The following is an 18,396-nucleotide window of genomic DNA, read 5'->3' as shown; positions in this document are numbered from 1 at the left end:
CTCAATAATCCTTCTGGTTCGCCCATGTGCCTCATTATAACGTTCTTCTGCCCTTGTCCTGGCATTTCTCACAGGGGTCAGCAGCCATGATAGGCTTGGGTAACCAGAGTCACCTGCAAATATTGAGGGACAACATTTAGCCACACGCTATCCCATATGGGCCACACCATACCCATACACCAACATATACTGGGTGGGAACCAGGGCTCATCTACTAGCCACACCCTGTGCCTCTGTAGTTGGGACATCACATTTGGGATGCTGCTAATCCTCAGGACAAAGGCATCATGCACCAACCCAGGATACTTAGCATTGACGTGGGAGATGTACTGGTCCACCAAGCACACCATCTGCACATTCATGGAGTCTAAACTCTTACGATTCCTGAACACCTGTTCATTCTGGCGGGGGATACAAATGCAATATGTGTTTCGTCAATTGCCCCAATTATATTGGGGGTATGTCCCATTGCATAGAACTCGGCCAAATCCTCAACCTGGGGGAATGCAATTTAGCTGCACATGTGTTTTATCAGGGCAGGCAATACTCTTGTCAGCACTATTGAGAACATTGGCTGTGACATTCCTGCTGCCAAGCCCACTATCACTTGGAAGGAACCAGTTGCCAGGAAATGGAGCACTGATAGAACTTCCACAAGAGGTGGGATCCCAGTGGGGTGATGGATAGCAGATATTAGGTCAGGCTCCAATTGGGCACACAGCTCTGTGATTGTGGCTCTGTCCAGGCTATAGGTGAGTATAATGTGCCTGTCCTCCAGTGTAGCCAAGTCCACCAGGGGTCTGTACACGGGGGTATGTCACCATCTCCTATTTATCCACAGCGGTAGGGATCTAAGGGACAAAAGAGGGAGGAGCCTGTCACAAACTGAACAATAGAGCCACAACAGTAGTTTGCAATCTGTATACATGAAATGGGTCAGTGTGCTCTGTACAGTATGTGCCTATTTCTCCAGTGACGCAGCATTATTCCATAGGCCTGCCTCCCCTGAAATGGTGTCCGCCTGTCATGCGTGGGGAGACAGGTGGAAGTGAGGTAATGCCACTGAAGTTGAGAGTGTGGCGGGAGGCGGTCGGGAACTGCTGAGCAATTCCTCATTGGTTAATATTGGGCACTTTGGGGTACAGTGGCCACTGGTGATCTACGCCGGCGGTGACGGTATGCAACTCCGCAGACGTGACCGCCATTTTCTATCTGATTCCTCACTTGTTCCGTGACCTTCCATAGTAGAAGACGTACACTGCATGTGCTGCTGTGACCTGTGTCTGGAACCTACCAAGGCCCGTTTGACCAGGGAAATGGCCCCAGCCTTCACTTCAGAGGAGTTAGAGAGGCTGGTGGATGGGGTCCTACCCCAGTACGGACTGCTGTATGGGCCTCCACACCAACAGATGAGTACACTGTGGGCACAATGCATGAGACATGCATGTATGGAGGTGTGTGTGAAGGCATTGTGTAAGGGGGGAGGGATGTCCTCCTAGCTGGGTACACATTGAGTGCTGGGCTATGTGTGTGCCAATAGTGCTGTAACCGGATATCGTGGGCCATTTGTGTAACTGGCTGGACTGTTTGTCAAATGGTGTTCTCCTGTCTGTATTGCCTCTGCCCATCAAAAGAACAGTATATGGCGTGCCATTGCCAAGGAGGTGCGGACACTGGGGGTCAACAGCAGGCGGAAAACCCACTGTCGCAAACGGTGGGAGGACCTGAGACTCTGGGCACAGAAGACCGCCGAGGCATAGCTGGGGATGGCTTCATAACGAGGAAGGGGTGCCCGTCAAACCCTGACCCCCCTGGCGGTGGCCTATCCAGAGCTGAATGGGCCCTTGAGGGCAACATAGCAGCCACATGGGGGTGAGTACAGTGGCTATCATTACAACTTACGCCTGGTGCGGTGGTATCTGGGTTGGGGGGGTGTCAGTGGGTGCCCCTAGGCCAGGCCAGACATGGCAGTGTAGGTCCTCTGGAGGCTAAGGGTCTGAAGGGAAAATACTGCCTACCTAGCTTGTTAGCATCCACTACTGGCCAGGGCTGCGTGGGTCCCAGGTGTGCTGCAGTTGGAGGTGTGTGCTCCTCATCATGCCTTGGTGGCTAGAAATATCACTTGTAGTGCAATGCATAGTGCGTAGGCCTGTACCCCGTGTGTGAGGGTGCTGTGTACGTCAATGGTGGTGTTGCTGCAGTCATTGACCCAGTGTATCCTTTGTCTCTCTCCCCCCTCTTTCTTGTTTTGTCATCCTGCCCTTATGTGCATTAGCATCATCTGGCGGAGAAACAGAGGCACTGGCGACAGAGGGAGCTGCATCCCACAGGACCCTGGAGGCAGAGTCCACTGACACTGAGGGTAGCAGTGGGACGGAGGGCTAAGGGAGCACCACGGCGGAGACAGGAGGGGACAATACAAACTCTAATACCTCCTCCGATGGGAGCTCCCTGGTGGTGGCGGACACCTCTGTGACCACCCCAGCTACAGGTACAGCCACCACCCCATACCAGCACCGTCCTACCAGAAGCTCCTCAAGAGATTTGCCCATGCCCGCTCATACAGGAGGGTGGACCTCTCCTTCGCCCCAGGCACCTCAGGCCCTGCCCCAGTGAGCACTACTGCCCTCAGTTAGGAGGCTAGTGACCTCCTGAGATCCATCTCTGTAGGGCAATCAACCCTTGTGAATGCCATCCAGGGGCTGGCAGCCCAGATGAAACAATCTAATGCATTCCCAGAGGGCATTCACACTGGATTGGTGGCCCAACAGAGATTGATCCAGGCTCTGGCCTCCTCTCTGATGGCAGCCATTGTCCCTGTTTCTACCGTCCCCCCCTCTAACTTCCACTTCCCAGTCCCAGTCTCCTCAACCCCAACCCATCTCAAACACACAGCCAGATGAGCATGCACACAAGACAACACACAAGAGTGTCACAGGCAAACACAAGCACCACACTTCATCCCACAGGCACTCACACAAACACCATCCAGTTGCAGATACAACAACATCCACTATTTCCACAGTCTCCCCCTCCTCCTCCACCTCCCACGCAGTTACATCCACACTCACACCTGCATGCACTACAACATCATCCACTACCTGCATCATCACCACACCAAGCAGAACACACACTACACTGGCAGACATCTCCACAACATCCATGCACATGTCCCCTATGTCCTCTCCCACTGTGTCTGTCCCCCCCTCCTAAGGTACACAATCGCAAGCATTCAGACACCCAACAGCTATCCACCGCACAACAGTATACAACCCATGCACCTGCACCCAAATCCAGCAGACATACACCTCCAACAACCACTCCCGCACCCTCCACTCCCATTACTTCTCCCTCTTCCTGTCCCAATGTCCCTAAAAAGCTTTTCCTTTCCATCATTGACCTCTTCCCTCCCTCTCAGCCCCGTCCATCGCATATGGCCAGGGTATCAAGAACCCAGCCAAGCACCTCAGCCAAACAGTCCATGTGCCCAGTTCCATTAGCACCTACCCATGGCGGAAAGGATTCCAGGCCACAAATCCTGAAGGGGAAGGAGCCTGCACCAGCCAGCGGAAAGGGGAAGGAGCCTGCACCAGCCAGCAGAAAGGGGAAGGAACCTGCACCAGCCAGTACAAAAGGGGAAGGAGCCTGCACCAGCCAGCACAAAAGGGGAAGGAGCCTGCACCAGCAAGCATGAAGGGGAAGGAGCCTGCACCAGCAGCTTTCACAAAGCTCCCATCGCCAGCTGTGGTTGTGCAGCCATCAGTGAGTGCAGGGGCTGAGCAGGCGCCTCCCACTACTACCACCACCACTGCAGTGCAGCCATCACAGGGTGCAGGGGCTGAGCAGGACCTCCCATTACTACCACCATCACCACAGCGCAGCTGTCGCAGGGAGTAGGGGCTGAGCAGGAGCTTCCCACTACTACCATCACCACCACAGTGCAGCCATCGCAGGGTGCAGGGGCTGAGCAGGAGCCTCCCACTACTACCACCACCACCACAGTGCAGCCATTGCAGGGTGAAGGGGCTGAGCAGGAGCCTCCCACTACTTCAACCACCACCACAGTGCAGCCATGGCAGGGTGCAGGGGCTGAGCAGGAGCTTCCCACTACTACCACCACCACCACCACAGTGCAGCCGTCCCTGCCGGTGGACACTGTGATCCAGCCTCCATGGGCTGCAGTGCGGCATGTCCCCTCCAGAACCAATGGGGTATTCACCTGCTCCAGAGACTGTGGCCTTGCACTCCCCAGGTTCAATCACAGGGCTTGTTGCCCTCTCCAGAACCAGTGGGCAAGTCACCCACTTGAGAGACTGTGGCCTTGCACTCCCCAGGACCAAGAACAGGGCATGTTGCCCCCTCCAGAACCAGTGGTCTTGTTTCCTCATCTGGATTAGGTGCACCCCCCTCCCCCTGAGGTGCCTGCCTATTTGCCAACTGATGCCCCTGCAGTTTCTCTCTGTATTGGGGCAGGTAAGGAGTGGGGCCTTGGACTTTGCCCTGTGGCTATGTGGCCCTGTGAACTGAGGACTGCGGAATGTCACTTTTTTGTACATTTATACATATCTGTTGAATTGGCAAATTGTATTATTCATTTTGTATTGATCTTATTACAATCACTTTAGTCAATTCCTGTTGTCCTTGCATTATTTAGCCGATTTACGGGGATAAATTGTTTTCTTGTGCAGCTGGTTGTGTATATAGTGTGTGTGTATGGGGTGTGTGTGGTGCATGTGTATGTCACTCTTGTTTTCCTCCCCACTCCCTTGTGTGCAAGGCAGCTGTACTCACTGTTGCCGTCTTCGCCAGCGTTGGTGTTCGTGGTGGAGCATAACGTAGAAGATCATTGGGATTATTTGCAGTTCGGGTTCCATGGCGGCGTGGTTCTTCCCTGTATCTCCAATGGTGAGTACTTTCACTTCTGTAATGTGTTGCCACCAGGCTTTTGAAGGCGTTGGTACCACCCCAGAAAAGGTGGAGGATCGTGTTGTCATAATATGGTGGGCGGAACTTTATCTTCCGTCTGGCTGTAGGTGGCTACCGCTGTGGTGACTGTTGTTTCCGCCCTGGCGGTTGGGGTTGTACATTGGCTGTCTTTCGACGATCTGACCGGTAGGTTCATAATTTGGCAGTACTTACTGCCAGCCTGCTGGCAGTATTACTGCCACTTTATCTCCGACCGCCAGGGTCGTAATGAGGGCCATAGCGTAGGTGTGATGATGTTTGTATATCTTGGGTTCCATGGTTGTTGTTTCTGAAACTGATTTTCTTTTCCTCAGGGATGGCTTCTGGCAAACAGGACTGATGGAAACGGATTTGGCTGTGTCACGCGAAGAAAGAGGAGTAAGGAAGTCCTCCAGAGCCTATTATGGTGGTGATCTACATAATGATTTGACATTGCCCTTTCTTTGTTTTTATTTTCCCACCCATTCATGGGCCATTTAGTTTTACTGATGCAAATGAAGTGAGGAAAGTTGAGCTTAATACTTGCCACCGTGCTCTTAATAAAATTGAAACTTTCCATTACAGTAGCTAGGAAATTTTTCACTATATGTGAAGTTGCTTTTTTCATATATTTTTGAGCCCTGTAGAAGTCCTGAATTGAATCAGCATGAAACATATTAGCAAAATAAAATTGTTTTTAATGTTCTGAAAATTTGTAGAAAAGAAGACATTATTAAAAGAATTAATTTTGCCGTAACGAACTTTGTCAATAGTTGGTGACTCTATCCAATTAGAATCATATATCATCCTGATTGACTGATTTGCATCAATTGGTTTTATGTCCCTTTAATGTTTATTCACATTCCATAATTTCAGTGCATTGCTTTTGTTTCAAAATTCAAACACACAAAAGTTATTTCATTAACTCTTATCATCAGTTTTTCTGAGTCCTCCATCTTTCTGGGATCCATCAGAATTTAACCAAATTGACTAAAGAAGCAATCAGGGTCTGAACAAATCCCTTCACCTCTCATTCAAAAGCCATTTGCAGTCATCTTGTCATATAATCCAGCTATACTACTGCAGTTCTGGCAAACATTCAGAATCAGCTGTGGCCCCTCTTGTGTTCATCCTCAATCCATTTGAGAGAAAGGTATCCAGGGATGGATCCGCATGTTTGATATTTGGACCTGTCCTAGTAGCCTTTCAACATGGTTCTAGCTCTTAAAAACTGAGTAAAAAATCATATTTATTTTAGGGCACCCAGTACCCGCTCTAACAAGGGCGATTTCAACCTTACAAAGCACTCCAACAGTTCATTCATGTTTGCCTCTTTCCAAGTTATTAAACTTGAACATAAATTAAGCACTGTAGGGGGTCTTCCAGTTATTCACAATATTATCCCTGCACATGTCAACCTCATGTGTTCCTCACCTGCCATACCTCATTCTCTGTCTCACAGATTTCCACTTTCCAAATGATCTAAAACCTCCAGAAAGGAAATTGCAGGCCTTATCACCACCCATCACTCAATCAACATCTTCCTTGGGTACCTCAAAATGAAATACTGATCTTTGCCAACCCCATAGGCCTCCATTTGATTGTTGTTCCCCCAATAACCCAAAGCCATTACCCTCAGAAAATGCCTGCATCCTGACCATTCTTTGTGATAACATTTTGTGATGTTTGAATTATTCAATAAAGGTCCCCTAAATTCACATTTTACTACCAGTGAGTTTTTCATGGAATCCTACATCTTTTGCTTCTGCCTTAACACATGGGGCTTGTGCTATTGGTGGTGATCACCAGAAGTGATTAAATTTGAAGGATTACAAGGTGTTCTTCCTTTAAAGACCACAGCCAGACTCGAAAGTGTGCGCAAGTGTTTGGTCCAGCCTCTCCTTTTCCTGAAATGTAATGACCAAATCCCCATGCATTGACTACTCTCCACGTGTTCCAGACCAAAGGGCTGAATGTGGCACCTTATGTCACTGCACACATTCCATAATAGTAAGGACCTTTCTTACCTTACCAACCTGCTGGTGCCATAACATATAACTATATGTATTAGCTGCCAAATGTAGATTCTCTATTTGTTGCGTGTGATATGAAAGTTTTGTGGGCAGAACACTGAATGCTCAATATTCCTTTTTTATGAAACATGCTTCCCTTACCAAATCCTACTAAAAAGACTATGGGAGGCATCATATGAAACAGAAGGACATCAAAGAAGAAAAGAAGGATAACAAGGGACCATGGTAAGTCCCGTAGAGCTCAGCTCTGCTCAGCACCCTTCTTTGACCTCTCTCCATATCATAAACAGTTGATACATACCAACGATTACGTTAGTTTCTAAACCATCTGTACACCATACTGCCGTGCTTGCCTAAATTGGATACAGTTGTTCCATACCACACATCTAGCTGGACTTGTCTCTACTTCATACATTTTCTAGCCTTGAAAAAGTCACTGTGTTGGCTGTGTTTGAACATACTTATATTCCTAAGGCTACCACTACACATGGCTTATGGTTGATCCAACTATACAAAGTATGCGTTGACCGCAATAAATTCTCCATTGGAATACGAAGAAGACTACTTTACTTCTTACCGACGGACCTCTCACATCAGATTTTACATTTGTGTTTATAACTATATGTTCTCTTGAGTGCTGTGGTCTTAGCTCTAACCCTTGGAATGGACATTGCCTGCAAAGCAGACACAGTGCATTTTGAGGGTGCTAGGTGGGGGGGGCCTGCACTGCCCATGCCCTGGGCATGGCCAATGCAGGGGCCCCCTTGCACTGGCTTTCCTCCAGCCTTTTCATGGCAGGGTACTCACCATGAAAAGGCTAATGGAAAGCTGAGTTGTAATCAGCACTACGGCGCTGAGTGCAGCGCTGCTGTGGCTGACCACAACTCAGACCACCGTCAGCCCATCAGGAACCATATTACTGGTGGGGATGGCTGTCTCCTGTAGCTTCGACCGCCAGGGTCGTAATGTGGCTGTCAGACCCCCTGGAGTGGGGATTTACGACCGTCCCTGCGAGGCTGTGGGTCTCATGAGTGCCAGCCTCATGAGTCCCTGAATTACAAGTTCGGTTAGTAGAAGGGCTTATTTTATATTAAATTATATGGTAAAATAAAATTATGCAGTTTTATCTTTGTAGAAGGTCATGTTCCATCAAAGGTAAAGTAATGGAGTCTTAACATCGCTCCAAGAATTGTTTTTTTATTTCTATTTAAAAAGCAACAATGTATGGACCTGATTCACAAAGAAAAGTAGTAAGGCTGCACCTCTAGTAGTACCCATAAGGAATGGGTTCCAATGTGCTACAATTATGAATTCCCAAACATTCGAAGTAAAATGCATGGAAAGCTGTGCCAATGCTGATCTGCAGGAGTACTACTGGGAACTCCAAGTGATGTTTCAAGTGATTCCTTTTCCACAATAAGAATTAAATTGCACTGAGGAAATGCAGTTTGATGTGGAATTGTACATTTTTAGGGTTGAGCGCTCCGTCCCTGTTGTAATCTCTCTTTAGGCTTTTAACCATGCCCATGTCACACCTGTCACTTCCATTGGTTCATGAGTTTGCCTTTTAAAATCCTCTTGATTTCATTAGTGAAAGGCATGTATACCTCATGCCTTTCCCTGTGTTTAGCCCTCCTCGAGCACACGGGCCAACTACTGAAAACATACGAGGCTTCATGTTTTCAGCCTAGTTTCGGCACTACTTTATCTTTTTATTTTTCGCAATCACGCTGCGTTTTACGTAGCGTGATTGCGCTCATTTTTTTGGTTTTCAGTTTCATCGTGCTGGGTTTTACATAGTGCGCTCGTTTTTTTCTTTCAATTTATGTGGCAAGAAAAGTCCGCTTAGGAGTTTACAACGCTAATAGTTCTAACTCGAGCAAATGCAAGACCTGTTGCATTACAAATGCTTGTTTATCTTTTTTTACTATCATGGGGAAAGCATTTGTGCCTGCAAATCTCTCTCTCCTCCCTCCAGATTTGGGGATGATCCATTTTGGTTCCTATGCTAGAGAGTGAGTTCCTTCAGCCCTTTGCCGAAGGAAACCTGTGACCATTTCAAGGGTGAGAGTTTGTGAATGTAGTTTCCTAGATAGAAAATTAGCAACATAACAGATTAAAACGCCCTCTTTTATTAACTTTCTTGAATTTGGCTAGCTTGGATTCTAGTGCAATGCTGTCAGGTTTCCACAGTTTGGCCACAACAGAGAAGGATCAGTTTTCATAAGTGACTGGTCTAGCACAAGGCACTGTAATTAGAAACCTGTTGGTGAAACTAAGTATTTAATTTGGTTGATGATATAAGAAATGGCACAAACTCACGTGTTTGTTGGCATTTACAAACTTTCAAGGCAAACCACACCTTAAACTTGCAACTCTCTACCCTTGGTGTGAGGTTAACTACTGCACATTTCTCCAGACTAGTGGTGGAGAAATCTGCATTAATGTAACCATTCGCGCGTATCAGGAATCATGCTGTGAATTTCTGACAAGCATGAATAAAAGCCATTATGTACGTTTATGGTCGAAAATGGCTTTCTGAATCGGGCCATATTTTTTAAAAATAATCTATATTTTAGTGTACCCTTACAGTAAATATGACATTCTGAAAGGTTTGATATGTAATTTAAATAATGACACGCTAGTCACAGTTCCATATGGAACTTTGCCTTTTATAATACTTTGTAATCATATTTAACAAATGCACAATACACTTGAACCTGTATGAATACACCCATGATTTTGTTAACTTGGAATTTAGATCTTTAAACTATTTTTGTTGAGGAATATTGGGGAAAGTGTCCTGGAGAGAGTAAATGTGCTCCTTTAGATGTTTAAATATTGTAGCTGATTTGGTTTTCTATTTTAGCTGAACAATTGTAATCAGTTGAATACATTTTAGGAAAGTTTATGTGGCATGTTGATGCACTTTTGAAAAATATCACTGAACTCTAGTGTCTAATATTTATTGAAATTATTTAAAAAAATGTGTCCTTGCATTCCTCTTGAAATTACTCATGCAGGGAAATATGATCTTAAATACAATTCCCTCCCAGTAACTAAATGGTGAATGAAAAGTGGAGCTCTTATAGCATAAAGATATTACCTAATATCGGTGTGCCCTGGGAACTGGGAAGTAAATCGTTTAATATTAGCAGGAGAACCGAGAATCCCAGAACCACGGTTATCTTGAAGCCAAGTCTCTCGCCGCTATTCATAGGTATGAACATGCTGGCCAGGTCAACCATCACTAGAAAGCAGGCCGGGATTATCAGATTCACTACATAATGGCTGGGGGTCCTCTCTATGGTGATCTGTAAAATAAATGCAACACAGTGAATATTTTAAAATGCAATATATCCTACCTAATAAACATAAGGACATAATAACTGAACATTGAAAATACATCATTAACAGAATACTAAATAGCATAGAGGGAAATGTAAAAAACAAGCATTGCCAAAGTCAATAGATCTGGCTTGCTATTTCAGTTATAAGCAGCCGCAGCTCGTGGTGTTAAAGGGGGCGGGGCTGGACAGCGCACGAGGGGAGATGCAGGGGGTTGGCGGGGTTAGAAAATTATTAACAAAATTGAAATTAAAAAAAACTTAATGCCACATTGCGCCGCACCCCGCTCCTCTACTGGCTGCAGAAAAGCACAGACTCCCAGCCTCCCCTGCGGCCAATCCTGACACTGCTCAGAGCAGACTTGGAGGCTGTGCAGGGCTGGAGAGACCCTACAGTGCATGTGTGTATGGCTGCCCAGAGACGGCCGGCCATACACACATGCGCTTTGAGGGGGGAGTGCTGTGCACCCCACCTCAGTGCACGTCACCCCTGTGGCCCTGCCCCTTTTCCCAAAACACATTAATAAACACAGTTTATGATCGTGTTTTGGGAAAAGGTTTGCAGCTGCCGCTCCTCCGCCCTCATGAAGGAGCCGCCCCTCAATATAAGCTAGATCTATTGGCATTCCCCAAGCTACATGGCACACTGAATTTGTAGTTCAACATCAAACCAGTGGCAAGGGCATGTGGCGTGCTGTGTGCAATGAATCTTTTTGGCAGCCTCCGGCTGAATGTGTTTGTTGGTTATGTCAAAGGGGTTTTCCTCAAATGAAAAACACTTAAGGAACTACCCTTTGGCGCCCAAAGCAGTTATTTTGTTTTGCAACAGAGGGAACCACTGTGTCATTCACTGCAAAAAAATAAAAAAATATATTGCTTTTTTGTATACAGTGCATGGATGGTCTGTTGTAAATTGGGTCTCAGAGGTATGCACCTTGTCCAAGTAGGGACCACAATCCAAGTCGGGGTAAGTCAGTTACACACCATAAATGAACCTGTGCTCACCCTCGGTAGCTTAGAACAGAGCAGGCAGCCTTAACCTAGAAGGCAATGTGTAAAGTATTTGTGCAACACTTGAAACAGGAACACAGTGAAAACACCACTAAAAAGATTCCACACCAAGATGGAAAACGAGATGAAATTTTTATGTGAAAAACAACACCAAAACGACAAAAATAATTAAGTAGAAGTTGAGATACAAGTTTTTAAAGATATCTGCAAACATAGTGCTGAGAAGCTTAAAGCGCCAACCGGCTATATGGTCTTGTTTGACTGGGTCAAATCTGAAAAGTCAAGCTGACCGTGATGGAGCACAAGTAGTATACAGGGACCAGCCTTGTACATTTGGTTGGAGGATCCGTCATCATCAAGGACCCAATGCGAGGAGCACAGGAGGCGGTGTGTCGCTGTTGATCCCTTTGGATGCAGGCGATGCATTGGTTCCAATCTGCACAGTCTGAGATGCATCAACACTGAGATCTTTGGTGATGAAAGCAATGCGTCGACGTTGAGCCATGCAGCTGGCAATGACAAGTCTTCAAGCAGCGATGTGGCGTCATCGAAAGAGACGCTTGGGTTCTGACTGGCAAAATCATGAGGATGCATAGATTCTGCTGGTTCAGCACCGACAACCACTTTCAAAGGCCTAGAACTGGAATGGTGCCACTTGGCAGAGAGGACTCACAGGTGACAGAGTCCAGGTGCTGATGTAGAGTTGCTGAAAATGTTTGATGTCCCTGAGACTTCAGAACAGGAGGAAAGCAAACAAGCCCTTGGAGGCACTCTGGTTTCAAATAGTTTAGGTCCAGTTCTTCTCACCCAGGAAGAGAGGGCAGCAGGCAACAGGCAGGTCAGTACAGCAGAAAAGCAGTTCTTCCACAGAAGCAGTTCAGCAGAGTAGCAGCCCTTCAGCAGCACAGCAGTCCTTCTTCCTGCAGAGTATCCGCAGGTCCAGAACTGTACTGATTTGGAAGTGTCAGATGTCCAGTTCTTATACTCAGTTGTGCCTTTGAAGTGGGATGATTTCAAAGAGAGAGGGGACTTTTAGATGTACAGAGGTCCTCCCTTCTTGCCCTGGCTACAGACTCACTACAGGGGGTTAAGAAGTCCTTTGTGTGGGAGCAGGAAACTGCCTATTTAGGTAGAAGTGTCAGCTCCTTCCTCCCATCCTGCCCAGGATGGCCCATCAACTTGCAGAAGGCCACTCAGTCACAACTATCCTTCCTTTGCGTGTGGCTGTCTAGAGGGAATGCTGGAAACCAGCTGTCACCCCAGGCCAGGCATGCATTGGAGAGAAGCTGCAGGCATACTGAGCTAAGAGCAGGAAGAAGCCAACTTTCTAAAAGTGGCCTATTTAGTGGTTGGGCCCATGTTATCTAGCCGGGTTGGGCCTCCCTTCATGTGAGCAGTAACTGGAGAGATGATAAGCCCCAAAGGGATTTGAACAATGTGTGTATTCAAATGGGGGGGCAAAAAGAAGTCACCTTTGAAGGGAAGCAATAATTTTGCAAAAACAAGTTGCATGTGCTCATTCCCAAAAGGAACGATAATTTGAACGAGTCAGGGTCCTGATGAGAACCAAACAGGATTAAGAGGTTTGAAACACGTTGATGGATATACTTGGGTGTTCCTTTAATGGAGTGATGTTGTTCAGTAGACAACCAAAAATGTTACATGAATTGTTAAAGCCTACAGTAACAGTCTAGCTTAGAACCCTCAATGGACACTGAAAGCAAGAGAAAATGCACTAGCACATGTAGTAATAGCATCCTCTCCATTTAATTGTTGACTGGTCATAGGAATAAGTATTAATGTTTGTAATTTTGTGAGATTTTATGTTTGAATTGGGTTTCATGTTTTTTAAATAACTTGAATGTGGTTCAACTGATATGTTTATGTGTTCAAAATACTTTAGAATGTTATGAAATAACAAGTGAATGAATATATAGGTCAAGAAAATTCATTTACTTGCCGGTTAATTGATATTTGTAGATCACAACCAGAGTAATTTGTGTTTTATGAACTTTCTAAAAGTGCATTTTTAAAATGTTAACAGTAAATCCCACTTTACCATTAAAGAGGATTTATCATTACAATTCCATAGGTACTAAACATGACAGGTCTACCCCTTCTCAATCAGGAATTACACTTTATTAAATTTAATAAGGAATACCCAATGTTAATCTATGAGAGGGCTATGCCTCACAGTAGTGAAAAATGAATTTGGAAGTTATTCACCACCAAAGGATGTAAAACTTAAAAGTACATGTTTTGCATTATATTGCATAGCTCCATGACCTGTGGGCTACCTATGGCCTACTTTAGGGGTGACTTATAAGTAATAAAAGGGGAGTTTGAGGTTTGGCAAAGGGTTTTAAATGCCAAGTCGACATGGCAGTCAAACTTCACACACAGGCTCTGCGGTGGTAGACTGGGACATTTTATAAAGGGCCACTTAAGTGCATGGCACAACCAGAGCTACAGGCGCACTAGTAGCATTTAGCTTACAGGCCTTGGGCACATGTAGTGCATTTTACTAGGGACTTATAAATATATTAAATATGCCAGCTGTGGATAAGCCAATGTTACCATATTTTAAGCTGAGAAGCACATGCACTTTAGCACTGGTCAGCAGTGGTAAAGTGCTCAGAGTCCTAAGGCCAACAAAAACAAATTTGGCAAAAAGTGAAAGGAAAAGGCAAAGAGTTTTGGGGTGAACCTTTATATAGGGCCATTTCCACCATGGTCTTCTACAGTCCCTACTAAATATTATTTTAAAAATATTGAGTTGCAGAAATATCGAGGCACAGAAATATTGTGTGCAAAAATATTGTTGACAAAAAAAATTAATTGTTTAAGGTAAGAAATATAATTGTTTAAGTTTCTTTATGTGTTTCAATATTCATTTAATAGTATATGTTTTATATAGTTTGTGTAATTGTTGTTAATGGTTTTAAATATAGTTTGCAATTTTAAGGTATTTATAATTTCAATTTAATTGTAAAATTTTAATTCATGGCGTAGCAGCAGGTTGTGAGGTTTGGAGGGGTACATGGTGGGGAGTTAATTATGTATACCATTTATAATTTTTTTTTAATAAACATTAATTATTTATTTTATTATTAAGTATGTAAAATGTCTACATAATATTTTTTGTTATATTTTAGGTGTGAGTTGTCGGCTTTGTAGCGGTAGAAAGTGGGAAGTTAATGAAATAATATTGGTTAATTACAAATTTTTGATAAAATAATTAATTAATTGTTCATAAATTATGTGAATTGTGTAATTATTATATTTTTTAATTTATATTTTAGGTGCAGGTTGTTGTGTTTGTAAGGGTATAGGGTCAGAAGTTAATTAAATAAAAATTGTTTAATTATTACTTATTGATAAGTTATTAATAAAATAATTTGTAATTCATTATGTAAATTGTGTTCCTATTTAAAAAAAAATTTTTTACATTTTAGGTGCACATTGTTGGTTTGTACGGGTATGTGGTGGGAAGTTAATCAAATAATAATTGATTAATTATAAATTATTCATTATTAATTCATTGTTAATTAATTATGTAAATTGTGTAATTATTATAATTGTTTAATTTAGATATATGTTAAACGTGCAATTATAGTGTGGGAATTTAATGAAAATATTAAATATGTTTTTTTCTTATATTAATTATTTAAAAAAATATAATTATTTTAATTGTTTATTTGTTTTTTTAATATATATATTTCATGGTATGGTAATAGTTTTATAATTATACGAAATTGATACTTGTATTAAAAAAAGGTATGTGTTTGAAATGAAATACTTTCCCTGCTGTTACACAGACTGGAGTGAGAATATTAAATTTTACTCCTCCTGAGTCCAACGCTTTCCCTACTGTTGCACTAACTTGAATGGGAATAGTACATTTTACACCTCCTGAGTCCAGTGCTTTCCCTACTGTTGCACTGACTGGAGTGGGAATAGTAAATGTTATCCCTCCTGAATCCAACACCTTCACTACTGTTGCACCAACTGGAGTGGGAATAGTAAATGTTATGCCTCCAGAGTCCAACACTTTCCTTACTGTTGCACAGACTGGAGTGGGATTAGTAACATTTACCTCTCCTGAGTCCAACGCCTTACCTACTGATGCACTGACTTGAGTGGGAATAGTAAAATACACACCTCCTGAGTCCATCGCCTTCCCTACCTTTGCACAGACTGGAGTGGGAATAATACATTTTACCCCTCTAAAGCTTTCACTACTGTTGAACCAGCTTGAGTGGGATTAGTAAATTGTACTCCTCCTGAGTCCAATGCTTTCCGTACTGTTGCACAGACTGGAGTGGGAATATTAAATTTTACCCCTTTTGATTCTAAAGCTTTCACTACTGTTGCACTGACTGGAATGGGAATAGTAAATTATATCCGTCCTGAGTCCAACGCTTTATGTACTGTTGCACAGACTGGAGTGGGAGTAGTACATTTTAACCCTCCTGAGTCCAACGTTTTCCCACCTGTTGCACAGACTGGAGTGGGGATAGTATATGTATTATTCCTAGAAATGTATAGTTTTGTTTATATTGTTTAAAATTATATTAATAATATGTGTATGTGTATTTTAAATTATATTGTTTTAATTAGTACTGTTTGTAATATATAATATATTGTTAGTAAAATGTATTGTTTATATTGTGCACCTTTTTATGTAATTTTCCTAGTTTATTTGTTATGGTTTTTAATTTATTGTGCGTATATATGCATATATCAAACCAAAACCCTTTCAGGGATAGAGCGACGCATAAATTATGCAAAAAACAAAGGAGAACTCTGGGAAGTTCCCAATTTTAGGTGGAGAGCTGCTCTAGTAAAGAGCACCCTGCAACACCAGCGACACTCTAGATTTGCTCACCTCAAATGTCTGCTTATCTAGCAAAGTCTTTAAGCATAGGATTAGCACAGTGCTATCCTCGCCGAGCTAGATAGTGACAAAGTCTTTTGCCATTTGTACAGCAACATCTTTAAGCATAGGATTGACATAGTGTCATCCTTGCCGAGCTGTAAAATGACAAAAGCCATTTACCACTCCAGGCACAGTATTACAGCTTTGGACTGGTCAAATACCATCCAAGCCAACCTGGAATGAATAAAGCAACCCCTGACACGTGTTTCGCTCTCATTAGAGCTCTTCAGAGGAGTATAGCTTTGTCCAGACACAAGGGAGCACCCAGTATAAGTCAAACCAAAACCCTTTCAGGGATAGAGCGACGCATAAATTATGCAAAAAACAAAGGAGAACTCTGGGAAGTTCCCAATTTTAGGTGGAGAGCTGCTCTAGTAAAGAGCACCCTGCAACACCAGCGACACTCTAGATTTGCTCACCTCAAATGTCTGCTTATCTAGCAAAGTCTTTAAGCATAGGATTAGCACAGTGCTATCCTCGCCGAGCTAGATAGTGACAAAGTCTTTTGCCATTTGTACAGCAACATCTTTAAGCATAGGATTGACATAGTGTCATCCTTGCCGAGCTGTAAAATGACAAAAGCCATTTACCACTCCAGGCACAGTATTACAGCTTTGGACTGGTCAAATACCATCCAAGCCAACCTGGAATGAATAAAGCAACCCCTGACACGTGTTTCGCTCTCATTAGAGCTCTTCAGAGGAGGTGAGCAAATCTAGAGTGTCGCTGGTGTTGCAGGGTGCTCTTTACTAGAGCAGCTCTCCACCTAAAATTGGGAACTTCCCAGAGTTCTCCTTTGTTTTTTATATATGCATATATATATATTCACTGAAAAAAACAAAGGTTACAGGGACGTTATAGTTACTTTCTGAATTTACTTGGACAAAACCATAGAAATTCAACTTTTCGCCATGCACAGCTAATTACTCCACATATTATGTCATTGATGAGATCTTGTATGGAATCTTTGATATCACTGTAATGTTTGCAATAACATTAGTGACAAGAAAACTGTGCATGACAAGGGCGCAACTTATACTTACTTGAAAGAACTCTAACTATAACCACTTCTATGGTTTTGTACGAATAAATTCAGAACCTATCTATAACGTCCCTGTAATAAATTTCTATGGTTAGTTTAACATAAAGTAATTTTAATTACTATACATTATACCAACCCCAGACTTGTATGGCCTTTGGCTGTGCTTGACAGGGGTTGGTTGCATGGCCTGGCCTTGCAGCCAAGCCCTTATAACCACCAAACCCGCGCCATGCATGGTCTTTGGCCGTGTTCAGCACAGGTTGGCCACAGGGCCTGTCTCTGTCAGTGCATGTGTGAGTGAGTGTCTGAGTGGGTCTGAAAGTCGGTGTGTGAGTCTATGAATACTTTGTGGCAATTTGTGAAAATTCACAAATTTTCACGAATATCACGCACCTTGACACAATATTTTATTTAAACCTATAATTTGCCCCTAAAACACATCTATAACACACCCCGGGGTCAGCGTACCTTCACCCTGACCCCTTATGCCACTTTCAATTTGAATTTTCACCACCGGGGACTGTGTCCTGTGAAATTAAATGGCAGTCGCAACTTTTAAGTCAGGTTGTGGTCAGCCAATTGCAACGCTTCTCTTTGCACACAAATTTCGCAGCCAGAAATATACAAATGTATTTGCCCGTAAATATCTCCTTAACTACTGAACGGATTCACACCAAATAACAAAAAGCACAATCTACGAACGGCAGCTAGCTTGGCTGCAAGACCAGGCATGCCGTGCATGGCGGGGGTTGGCATAAAATGCATAGAAATTCACTGAAATAAACACAGGTTACAGGGACGTTATAGTTAGGTTCCGAATTAACTCATACAAAACCATAGAAATACTTGTTATATTATTAAATTAAAAGATAATCAGTAAATTATAATATAAATTAAAAATACAATTTTAATGTTAATTTTACATTATGTATGTGTAAATAAACATACACACCCGTGTGTGTTGCTTAAATAAGTATATATTTATATATTTTTTAAATATATTTAATTTACATATCACTCGCCCACACACCCTCCCTGGTGCGGGTCACGACCAGTGGCCGACACCAGGAAGGGCATTAA

General features: G+C 43.5%; 1 protein-coding gene across 1 annotated transcript in view; it reads right to left on the bottom strand.

The window, feature by feature from the left end:
* LOC138268065 (5-hydroxytryptamine receptor 3A-like) overlaps positions 1-18,396 on the bottom strand; it is a 287,520-nt gene that overhangs the window by 68,061 nt on the left and 201,063 nt on the right. Inside the window, exon 7 of the mRNA XM_069217426.1 lies at positions 10,084-10,291. Within this exon, the coding sequence (XP_069073527.1) occupies positions 10,084-10,291 (208 nt within the window). The remainder of the gene's footprint in view (positions 1-10,083; positions 10,292-18,396) is intronic.

The sequence above is a fragment of the Pleurodeles waltl genome, chromosome 12, assembly GCF_031143425.1.
Source record: "Pleurodeles waltl isolate 20211129_DDA chromosome 12, aPleWal1.hap1.20221129, whole genome shotgun sequence".
NCBI classification, from domain to species: domain Eukaryota; kingdom Metazoa; phylum Chordata; class Amphibia; order Caudata; family Salamandridae; genus Pleurodeles; species Pleurodeles waltl.
The sequence above is the reverse complement of the archived record's forward strand: the minus strand, read 5'-3'. Positions and strand labels throughout refer to the sequence as shown.